At 45.6% G+C, this 12,089-nt stretch overlaps 1 protein-coding gene across 3 annotated transcripts in view; it reads left to right on the top strand.

The window, feature by feature from the left end:
- The window catches only part of CC2D1B (coiled-coil and C2 domain containing 1B), an 81,639-nt gene that overhangs the window by 47,145 nt on the left and 22,405 nt on the right, over positions 1–12,089 (top strand). For all 3 annotated transcript variants that reach the window (XM_068238965.1, XM_068238964.1, XM_068238966.1), the window contains 6 exons: positions 666–775; positions 2,480–2,558; positions 2,640–2,708; positions 4,077–4,198; positions 6,803–6,875; positions 9,727–9,842. In XM_068238965.1, the coding sequence (XP_068095066.1) occupies positions 666–775; positions 2,480–2,558; positions 2,640–2,708; positions 4,077–4,198; positions 6,803–6,875; positions 9,727–9,842 (569 nt within the window). The remainder of the gene's footprint in view (positions 1–665; positions 776–2,479; positions 2,559–2,639; positions 2,709–4,076; positions 4,199–6,802; positions 6,876–9,726; positions 9,843–12,089) is intronic.

Here is a 12,089-nt window from a genome sequence, read left to right as displayed (position 1 = left end):
TTTGGTCCATTCTAACTGACAGCGAGCGGCTTCTATTTTATAAATTGGAGCTGTTCACACTTGTCACTCTGCAATAGATCCGCAGGATGGCGGATGTGTTCCTCCATATAGCCTGTGGGGGTAGCGCATCTGTCCCCAGGCTATGTGTCCCGCCACTCGGTCCCCGTACACAGACCGCTGGCCAGCAGAAGCATGGGAATCTCCACTGGGCTTCAAAAGACCAATGGGAATCCTCTGCAACAAGGAGACTTCTCATTGGTTCATGGTGGACTAATGAAAAGTCTCCCTGTTGCTAGGGAGAATTGGTCTAATGCAGCCTATGGAGAGCCACATGCATCTGCCGGCCTCCAGTACAAAGGGACCAATCGGCGGCGGGTCACGTGAGTGACGCTCGCTGCGGACCAGACCGTGCAGAGCGGATGCAAAAGGGAAGGAGCGTGTTCATTTTGCATCGGCTCAAGTGGGAACTGAGCCTTATCCTAGGCCTCTGTATTTAAATGACCTGCTGGAATCTCTTTGTAAATTGAGATAGAAATGGTCTGCCGATCTGTATCTAGTTCTCTTGTTAGCATAGGACTCCTGTGATGGCTGCAATGCTATATTATGTGAATCAGTGATTGTCTGTTGCTAACAATTTACGGTAATCTAATCTGTTTAATTTACAGAGACAAAGACTTTGCTAGTAACCAGACAAAGAGAATACAAGATGGCGGCACTGAGGGCGAAGCAGAATGGAGACGTGGAGAAGGCTAAAGAGTACATGAGGATTGGCAAGGTTGGCACCACCACAAACTAACTACATATGTTTGTTTTTTTTCTTTAAGTGAGCAGGCAGTGAAAATAAATTGATGGGATAAAAAATTGTATCTATCCTAAAAAATGTGTTTTTTTTTTTTGGGGGGGGGGGGGGCATATCTCATGGATTTATTTTATGTATAAACCTTTAGAAAGTTTATTTAGGGTCTATTTCCACTAAGCTTACATTTTCTCATATTACAAAAACACAATTGCTAACTTCAATATCCTGCCTCTATCTGGCCAGCAGACGCTTGTCAGCCAATCAGGTGCACTGTCATACACCCTTTGCCTGCTGTACCATACCTAGCAGGAATTACATAAATTAGCATTAAGGTGGGAGGCTTCGGTTGGATGCAATCGTGAATTGCATCGTTTACAGGGACGCCCCGTGTAGGCACATCTCCCACACGGTCCCCTCCCTAACCACTCACCTGTCATCCGCATCGTAGAAGCTGCAAAAAAGAAATTTAAAATCACAAACACTGGTCCACATGACAGCCCAGGGGCCCCAGGTCTTCCCCACACTTCCCTCTAGGTGTCGCATGGTGGTTTGGGGGCCCCAGCGAGTAAGAGAGACCTGGGGCCTTTGGGCTGTGATGTGGACCAGTGTTTGTGATTTTCTCATATTAGGAGTTTTTTTGCGTTTTTTTTAATGTAAATTTTAATATGCGTCAAGCATTCCTTACGTGGGAAATGGATGCATGTTGCAGAAATTTTCAGTATGCGGTCCATATTTTTCTGAATCACACCGCATTTGAAAGAACGCATTTAATGGAAATGGCTCCATTGTCATGCACTGGTTTTGGTTTCAATGTGAATAGTGGTGATGTACTATCTGCTTAGAAGAGGTTCTGAAATAAAAATGTGTTTAATAATTGCCTGAGCCCCTAGTTATAGATGGAAAAAAGAAGCGGACTGGGAACAGAGCCTTGAGGTACCACAACAGTCCAAGGGCATGGGGAGGAGTTTAGACAGGAAACTGAATAAGACCTTCCAGAGAGATGGTAGGCAATCGAAGAAAGGGTGGCGAACCCTTTTCTTCTTAAAGTTGGGTTTCTGGAGGTGCCAAGGGACAGATTTAAAGAGACACTGAAGCGAGAATAATTCTCGCTTCAGAGCTCATAGTTAGCAGGGGCACGTGTGTCCCTGCTAAAACGCCGCTATCCCGCTGCTAAACGGGGGTCCCTTCACCCCCAACACCAACCTCCCCCGCCCCCCCGCAAAATCAACGACCAAATTGGTTGTAGATTTTTGCTGCTCCTAGAGGCAGGGCTAACGGCTGCAGCCCTGCCTCCAGTCGCGTCTATCAGCGGCGCATCGCCGCCTCTCCCCCGCCCCTCTCAGTGAAGGAAGACTGAGAGGGGCGGGGGAGAGGCGGAGATACGCGATGACAGACGCGCGTGGGGCAGGGCTGCGGCGGTTAGCCCTGCCTCAATCCGGAAGAGATCCCCCGCTGCTCGGAGGGGATTTCGGGGGCTCAGGGACCCTCGTTTAGCAGGGGCACACATGCCCCTGCTAACTATGAGCTCTGAAGCGAGATTTATTCTCGCTTCAGAGTCTCTTTAAGAAGAAAACTAACATTTTGTAAAATGCTGTGGAAAGATATGCCAGCAGTAGATGAATGGATAATCATAATCGCTGTCTCCGTGTTTAGAATTAGAATTGTTTTTCTTTCTTGCAGAGGTTTAGCACAGTTCTGGAAGCTCTGGAGAATGGGCAACCTGTGGATCTCAGTCAGATGCCTCCTTCCCCTCCGAATGGTATGTAATAAGTAAAGCAAATAACGTACCTATAGATTGCTTGCCACAGCTTATACATTCAAAGATGGACTTTTCTTCTAGATCAAGAGGCAAAACCTCCAGAACAGACAGAGGCCGAATCTCAGGAGCAGAGTCCTGCGAGCAACCAAGGTGAGTGTCGGGGCGTTCGGTGGGCGTGGGATGTTGTCAGATTGATTTATGGGATACAAAATGTGCGCTCACATTAAAGACCCATCAGTGCCAAATAGCTCCCCTCAATTAAAATATTATTGCTTCCCTGTAGCAGATCTTGGCCTAATTAGAAGCAGACCCCTCCCTCCTACCCACGTCCCACCCTATGTAGAATGCAGAGACCTCATTCAATGAAGAGTAGAGCCCCGTACGAATGCCAGACAACCCTCAGCCGAGAATGTAGAGCCATGAAACAGCATGTAGCGATTGGCCACAGCAGATCTATAAATAAACTGTGTCCTTTTCTTTATGTAGCGCAGGATGCCGCTTACTTGTTCACAGCCTGTCCTCACTCCTTACCTTTCCATAGAACAGGGGTCTCAAACTCAATTTACCTGGGGGCCGCAGGAGGCAAAGTCAGGGTGAGGCTGGGCCGCATAAGGAATTTCCCAATCGCGGCGCATTGCCGCCTCTGCCCGCCCCTTCACTCTTCCTTCACAGAGAGGGGCGGGGAGAGGCGGCAATCCGTACGGCGATTGACGTCAGGAGGGGCAGAGCTGAAGCTGAAAGCTCTGCCCCTTCCAGGAAATGCCAGCAGATTGCCCCCCGGGCGATTTGGGGGCTCTGCAGCCCTCGTTTAGCGACGGGGATGCGGCGGATTACATGGGAGCACTGAAGCGAACTATAAGGAAGCTTTTGCCAGCGAGGGCCACAAAATATTGTATCGAGGGCCGCAAATGGCCCGCGGGCCGCGAGTTTGAGACCCCTGCCATAGACCCACACATGGCTCAGCTGTAACAGTAGCATTTCTGTACAGTGCTCATTCCCCCAAACTGTTGCTCTACAATCTATTTATGATCATGAATGGCAACATTGATCAGGTGTGTCGAAGGCGTTAGACAAACTGTGCTGCCCACAGCAACCAATCACGTTCTTCCTTTCTTACATGCTGCACAAGGTGAGGGAATGGGAGAACCAATCACGTTCTTCGTTTCTCACTTGCTGCACAAGGTGAAGGAATGGAAGAATATGATTAAGATATGAACAGAGGTGCTGAAAGAGACAAAAAAAGCTTAAATCAGTTTAAAAAGGGAGGGAGTGGTGGACTTAGCTCTTCAAGTAGACTTGAAGCAGTCAATTGTCAACAAAAATACTTGCAATGCGTTTCACGGTGTAAGCCTGCTTCTTCAGGCTATAACAGGAGTACCGTAACTAGTATGAGCCAGCAAAAGCACCTCTGTTTGGAGAATATGATTGTTTGGGGTAAACCTGTTCAAGTTATTTTGTTGATAAAGGTGAAAAGAGAAGTAACAGAAGTACTAATGCCGTCCTCTCCATTCCTTACAGCTACCGCTGTGACCGTATTGCAGGCTCTGCAGCAGAGGATGGATCGCTACAAGTCTGCAGCTCAGCAAGCCAAAGCCAACGGGGATGACAGGAAGGCCAGAATGCACGAGCGGATTGTCAAGGTACGCGGCAGTAACTGAGGCGTGTGCTGCCAGGGGATGACAACCTGAAACAGGAAATGTTGGGTGCCGCCGCCAGCCCCATAGGCACCCATGTTATTATCTCACTAATATAATACATGTAAAAGTTCGGATACTTCACGCAACAATGGCTGAACGGATTGGAATGAAATTTGGCACACACATAGTACATTACCTGGAATAGCATATAGGATACTTTTTATTACCATAACCAAAAAGTGGGCGGGGACTAATACAAATTTCACTGGGAAAATGTAAACCGCAGCCATTCCTACACTGTTAATGGCAGGGTTGTCAAACGTTGCACAGTTGGCCACTGGATGACTGGGATTAATATTCAGAAAAGTGGGTGAAGCCTACAAAAGCCAGTCAAAACACACCTATTGATTTTCAAGGGGGAATATGTAATTGCTGCCATTCTTGCACTGTTAATGGCACAAGCTTCAAACCTGGTACAGTTGGTCATTGGGGGACTGGGGTTCAAATTTAGAAAAGGGGGTGGAACCACAAACAGCCAATCAGATTTGTTTCATTTCAATGCAAATTATTGATGCTAAAGACCGCAAAGATCACAAACTTGGTCATTGAGTGTTTGTGAGGGGTAGGAAAAGTGGGCGAAGCCAAGTCCAGGCAACGCCGGGCCATCAGCTAGTTGATTATAAGTGGAAATATGCGACTACAAATGGTGCTCACCAAAACTAGCCGGGTGGAACACCTGGCTAAAAGAGCCTGGGGAGAACACTGATCGCAATGGTAAAATATTGGTAAAATTGACTAGTATTTTGCTATTGGAATTCGCACTGCTCAATAAAATATTGGTAATTAAAAAAAACCTCAAACATTTGTTGAAGGCTTTACTCCTGTCGGACTCAAAGTGCTTGTGAGGCAGCCACTAGGGGGTGTATTCAGTAGGCAATAGGAGTGTTATGGAGTCTTGCCTAATGACTCCTTACTGAATAGGATATTGGCTTACTGAATGTGTCAGAGGCGGAGCCCTTAAAGTGTACCAGAGATAGACGAAAATAAATGTTTTACATATACCTGGGGCTTCCTCCAGCCACATCTGCACCGATCTTCCTCCGACTCCTACCCCTAACGGGGTAGCAGCCCTGTTAGATTGGTCAGTCGGGCCAGCCGCCACAGGTGCAGTACGCCCGCGCACGCACCCCTGTCACCCTCCCACGGCTGGGAGCCGTCTGTGCACAGACAGGGGTCACGCACGTGGCCGGGCTGCGCATGCGCAGTATGCCCCAACTGACCATTTTAACAGGGCTGCTTCCGGGCTAGCTATGAGGTTGAGGACGGCGGCGTGGGAGGGATTGGTGCGGAGGGGGCTGGAGGAAAACCCAGGTATGTATAAAACTTTGTTTTTCATTTATCTCAGGTTTCCTTTAACCAATACGCTACTGATATTCTACAAAGCTGCAGTGCCCATTTTGCATGTACGCATGACACCCACCCTACAGAACAGAGATTTGTGGGAGTAGGAAGCACTGAGAGGATACAGTGAACAAATCAACAACCTATTTTTACACCAGGGTGGGAGTTATGCACACACATTACACAGCATTGTGAGACAAAAGGGAAGAGAGCCCTGGCCAAAAGACCTTACAGTCTAATGCCCCATCTACACGATACGATTCTTTGTACGATTTGATTACGATTCTATATACGATCTGATTAAATCCGACATGTCCAATTGGGATTTGATTCAATTCGATTTGCCATTGTTTTGCAATGGCAAATCGAATTGAATCGAATCCTGATCGGACATGTCGGATTTAATCGGATTGTAAATAGAATTGTACAAAGAATCGTATCTTGTAGATTGGGCTTAAAGGTTGAGGGATAGGACAGTAGGTAAAGGGAAGCTGTTTATGAGATAGTAGAAATGGTGGTCAGTGGCTGAAGTGTCCTCGGTAGGAGAGTATGCTTGCCTGAAGAGGTGAGGTTTCAGATTGCGCCTAAAAAGTGTAAAGGTGGCCCCACACCATACAATTTTTTAAATATCTGTTCAATTTAAGAATTGCAATCAATTTTTCTGACTGTAACATTTCAAAAATATGACCAATGTGCCACACACATGTTACATTTTTCCCCAATTATGATAAAAATGATTGGAAACTCTGACAAAATTGCTAGGGTGTGTATATTAATAAATTGACAATCCAACACACACCATACAATCTTTAGAAAGATTGAAGAAAAATATCCCGCATTCCGGATCAATTAAAATCTAAGAAAACAGAAAATCTGATCACATTTTTCAGTCGAATGAAAAAAAAAGCTTTCGATTTTTTTTCGGGAGATCCAATCATATTTATCGAATTTCCGTAAAATCGGATTATTTTATTGTATCATGTGTGGCCACCTTAAGTACGGTTGAGGGGAGGGTGTTCCAGGAGAGGGGAGAGGATTGAGAGAAGTCTTGTAATCAGGAGTGAGAAGAGGTGACCCGAGAGGAAGACAGGAGGATACGGTTAGTGGAGCGGAGACTGCATGTCTGAAAATAAGTGTATATAAGAAGGAGCTCACAGTCCAGCTTCAGATCCAGTTCAGTAAACCTTTTAATGTCTTTATATCCAGCAATACCAAGATGCCATCCGAGCTCAGAAGGCGGGCAGATCGGTTAATCTGGCAGAGCTCCCAGTGCCTCCTGGTAAGATATCCACACCTCTGAAAGTCCTCCCAGAATCAGATATCTTTTTATTACAGCCAAACAGCCTTGAGGAGGAACTGTAGTGATAATAATGTAATTAAAGGACAACTGAAGTGAGAGGGATATGGATGCTGCCATATTTATTTATTTTTTAAGCAATACCAGTTGCCTGAAAGTCCTGCTGATCCTCTGCCTCTAATTCTTTCAGCCACAGCCCCTGAACAAGCATGCAGCAGATCAGGTGTTTCTGACATTACAATCAGATCTGATAAGATTAGCTGCATGCTTGTTTCTTGTGTGATTCAGACACTACTGCAGCCAAATAGATCAGCAGGGCTGCCAGGCAACTGGTATTGTTTTTTTATAAGAAAATAAATATGGCAGCCTCCGTATTCTTCTCACTTCAGTTGTCCTTTAATAGAATTGCTTATTTTTTCATTTATAGATTTAGTCGGTGTTTGCCCATTGTAAATCTTTCCTCTCAGCTATTTACGTTCTGAAATTTATCACAGGGTGGGGAACATATTTAGTCATGTCAGGTGCAATGCTGCAGAATGTTTGTGTACTGAGAGTCCCAAAGCTGGTGAAAATAATCCCTGGCCTCCCAATGTGCTCTGAGAGGAGAATTCCGCATAGCTTAACAGCCTAGGCTTAAGCTAAATACACACGAGCTACATTTGTAGCTGTCGCTAGCACACGGGAGCGTGTGCGCAACAACTGGGCGACAGTTCGTCGCCAACTCCCTCTGCATCCACACGGCAGCAGAGGGATTAGCGATGTGGCGGAAGCTGTCGCAGAGGTTCCTCCCCCCCACGCCGGAAGCTCTGTGTGCTGTATGTGGGTTGCTGTCGCTAGCCCGCATACACATGCGGGACTAGCGACAGTTCCGGCGAAGTTGCGGCGACAGCTGTAGCCGGTGATTGAACATGTCAATCGCCTGGCGACAACTCAGACGAGCGACGGTTCGGGGCGCGCGCGTTATACACACGGGCGACCTGTCGCCGCAACACGCGCGTGCCACGTGGTTGCGGCGACGGCCGTACCCCGTGTGTATGGGCCTTAAAGAGAAATTCCAACCTAGAATTGAACTTTATCCCAATCAGTAGCTGATACCCCCTTTTAAATGAGAAATATGATTTTCACAAACAGACCATCAGGGGGCGCTGTATGACTGATTTTGTGCTGAAACCCCTCCCACAAGAAGCTCTGAGTACCGAGGTACTCTGGGCAAACTGCCACAATGTAACAATGTTCACAGACAGGAATTAGCTGTTTACAGCTGTCTGTAACAGCCAAAACAGCTAGGAGCAGCTACATAACCTGCCCACAGTAACAATGTCACCATGTAATAAATGTCAGAATGTGAATCAGGGAGAGGAAAGATTTTACAATGAGCACACACTGACTAAATCATTTATACATAATTATGGTAAAAAATGAAGCACTTTTTTTACTACATTATTTTCACTGGAGTTCCTCTTTAAGTATTACTAGAAGTGGCTAATGAGAAACCCAGATCTGGGTAGAGAGAACACTTAAGGTGCATACACACGTCTGATTTTATGTCCGATTGTCGTTCAAACCGGACGTTTGAACAACTTGTCGTTCAACAAAAAGTCGTTCAGACGCCTTGTACTCTCAGGCGACAAAACGTTTGATATGCTAATTACAGCTAATTTACATGTCATTTGACTGGTCAATGGACTAGATCAAATGACTGATCAAACAACTTATTTGAAAGTCTATTTGTTTCAAACTAATAAGGGCCGTACACACGCTGGACTGGAGGCAACGACGGGTCCGTCGTCACCTCCCGCTGGGTGGGCATTCCAGCGACAGTCCGGCGTGTGTACAGTCTGTCTGCAGACTAATACGGCTGTTTCTGAGCGATCCGACGGGTGGATCGCTCAGAAACAGCCGTATCAGTCCGCCGACAGACTGTACACACGCCGGACTGTCGCTGGAACGCCCACCCAGCGGGAGGTGACGACGGACCTATAGACTTTCAAACAACAAGTCATTTGTACACAAGTACGGACCTAACTGTCGTTTGAATGACAGTTAACGTGCGTACACACGCATTACATCCAATCGGATCGTTCAGAAACAGCCTTATCAGTCCGCAGACAACGCATACACACGCTCTACTGTCGGCTGAACATCCGCCCAGCAGGAGGATCCGGCGGAACAGTCGTTGCCACTGGTCCACAGATCCGCTAAGTGGATCAGTCAAAACTGCTGCTATCAGTCTAACGATCGTTCATACACGCGCCAAACTGTCGTCCAAACGTCCTGTATGAAAGACAAGTCGTTCAGAAATATCAGACGTGTGTGCGCACCTTTTACAAATTAGCAGCTGGTTTTTCATGTGCAAAGAAGCAGAAGTCTGACAGCGAACATGAATTGGTGGACTTCTATTACTGCAACCCGTCCTACTGAGCAGCTCAGAGAATAGACAGGGCAGCCCGTAACGTAACATAAACCAGAAATGACTGTTATCGGGTGGGTGGAAGCATCATTTCATTCATAGACTTCACTAGTTCAGCCTCTAGCTAATCATTTCATTCATGCTGGGTACACACAATACGTTTTTCCGCTCGATTTTGCGCTTGTTTTTCTTATCTTTTTCCATTCATATCTATGAGAAATCGAGCCAAAAAAAACGATCGGAAGGGATGTCGGACATGTCAGAAATTATCTGTCTAACCCATCTATCGGGGGTAAAAACCTATGGTGTATTCCCAGCATTAGACTGTGCCAGTTTTAATTACACTGCTGTATTCTATGGAATGTCTGCCTTTAAAGTGAAGCTGATTAGATTTTCTGATGGAAGAGCATGAATTCTCTGTAGGGTTTCCTCCATTTCCTGGGATGGAGAGTTCGGAAGATGTGGGCAGTGTGGAGAGAGCTCTAGAGACCGCCCAGAAACTGGCGAACGCTGGCGAGGATGATGGAGCGGAGGAGGAGGTAGGCAGTTAGCCATTCTTTGATTATATTTTATTTGCACTTTTTTCATTTTTGATACAGATTATGCCTTTACCTCCAGGTGGTATTGTCACCATAAAAATCTAATTTCAACAGCAACTGGTCTGAGTGTATTAAGTGCTGTTTTCTGCTGTTATGGTTTGGAGGAAGGCTAGGTTCACACTTGTCGCCTGCAGAATGGATCCGCTTCTGTAAACATTTTTTTTTTCTCTGTCTTGAGAGAAATGGATTTTTTTGCAAGGACGTTTGCAGTCCGTGGAAACGTCCCCAGCCATGGCCGTGGGTGGGGGGGCCGCCATGCTGAAGGGGAGATCAGGCAGGAAGGGGGCAGCGGTGGGGAGGGGGGTCGGCGGCAGGGAAACGACACATCGGAAGAGGACGGCGCTGGACATTCCAGCTGCAGGGGGCTGATAGAAGCCGCAGGTAAGTGGCAGTTTTTGTTTTTTAAAACCTCAACAGAACACCTTTAAAGCAGACCCTTGATCTGTTCAAATAACATTCCGTTATTTCATTATACTTTATCTTATCTATGTATTTGGCTGTCTGTCTCTAGTGCAGTTTTAAAGTGGGAATACAGTCTGGCACATCAAACAATAAAAAACCTGTTTGTCAACTCCTTATTGCCCGTATAGTTATCCTGACCGCCTTTATCTCCAAGCAATGTCATCTGTGTAAAATTGCAATTCACCCATGTCAAAGTGGCGGAAGCAGCCATCACGTGTCTGGTTTATGTTCTGAACAGGCAGAGTAAATTGTAAAGTGGGTAGAGACAGGATCAGTGCGGTTTTTTCATCAGTCAACCAGATTAACTCCAGCCACCCCCCTTTGCAAACATTTCACACACTTGTCCATGCATCAAAGGAAAGTCTCCTCCACAGAGGGTCAAGAGAGTCACTTGATAAGGCTCCAGGGGAAAGTGAGAGTAAGGTCTTTAACTATTTCAGACACTTGCCAAATAATAATATTGTTTTTATAAAAATCTGGTGGTGTACAGAGGACATTTCACCGCAATGCCCTTTTAAAGTGGGATTAAACTCCATATTAACTGTAAAAATGTAAATCATCCAATAAGAAATTATATATTTAGATCACATATCCTGTTTTTTTTTTTTTTTTTTTTTTGTGTGTTCACTGTCAGATTTAAAAGAAATGAATATTCTGCTGGTTTCCATTGTTACTGTTTCTCTGTGATGCCAATTGTGACCTCACTTCTGCCCTTTTCTTTTTATTTTTTTAACTCAGCTCAGTGTTCTTTTACAGCTTATTTTCCAGATCACTGTCCCTCGCACAGCAAATATCTCCTAGATACATCACTGTGGAAACTTTTAAACGGAATGGGGAATTCAATTAACTGCTGTTGATGGTATCATTATCTTATCTGAAATGGGAGGTTTCTGCAATTTGCATTTTGAGATACAGGTAGTCCCCGGTTAACAAACGAGATGGGGACTGTAGCTTCGTTCTTAACCTGAATCTGTTCTTAAGTCGTAACATTGTGCCATCTCTGTCCCCTGTACCTCCTCTGTGCCCCCCAGTGCCTCCAGTGCCCCCCTCTGTGTCACCTCTGTGTCCAATTTGGCTTGGAAACACAGAATCCATGCCGTTCATATTGGCGGGTCTTTCATTCGTTGGGGACTACCTGTACTCTTGTTACTGACTGTAGCTAGAAATAAAGGACTTTCCACAATCCTTATGGCACAGCACAGTTCAGCAAAAGCACACAGACTAGGTAAAAAAAAAGATAAAAATTGGGGGACCTATTTTATATAAAAAAAAAAAAGTGGGTTTACATATTTGGGGCTCTAATTTTTTTTAGGTCATTTTTTTTTTATTTTTGAATGTTACAACCCCCTTTAAAGTGAACCTCCGGACTAAAAATCTACTCGGCAGCACTGAAAAGTCTTGGTGTTTCTTTAACAGTTTCACAGCATCAGAACTTTGTTTTTCTTACCAAAGCATAATTTTTTAGCTGCATTTTTAGCTAAGCTCCACCCATCAAAGAAAAAAAGCACGGGCTTTTTTTCCCTGATGCTGTGCAGAGCATGATGGGATTTCCCATGTTGTTATTCACGTTGCCTAGCAACTGTTATTCACGTTGCCTAGCAACTGGGAGAGGTGCTCAGGACACAGGACAGTTGGAACTGTGTCTCATGCTCCCTGTCACCTCCTTTCAACCAAAAAGATGGCTGCCCTCATGAAATCAAACATTTGCCTGTTCTTTTAAAACCG

This window comes from Hyperolius riggenbachi, chromosome 6 (genome assembly GCF_040937935.1).
Source record: "Hyperolius riggenbachi isolate aHypRig1 chromosome 6, aHypRig1.pri, whole genome shotgun sequence".
In the NCBI taxonomy this organism is placed as follows: domain Eukaryota; kingdom Metazoa; phylum Chordata; class Amphibia; order Anura; family Hyperoliidae; genus Hyperolius; species Hyperolius riggenbachi.
The sequence above is the reverse complement of the archived record's forward strand: the minus strand, read 5'-3'. Positions and strand labels throughout refer to the sequence as shown.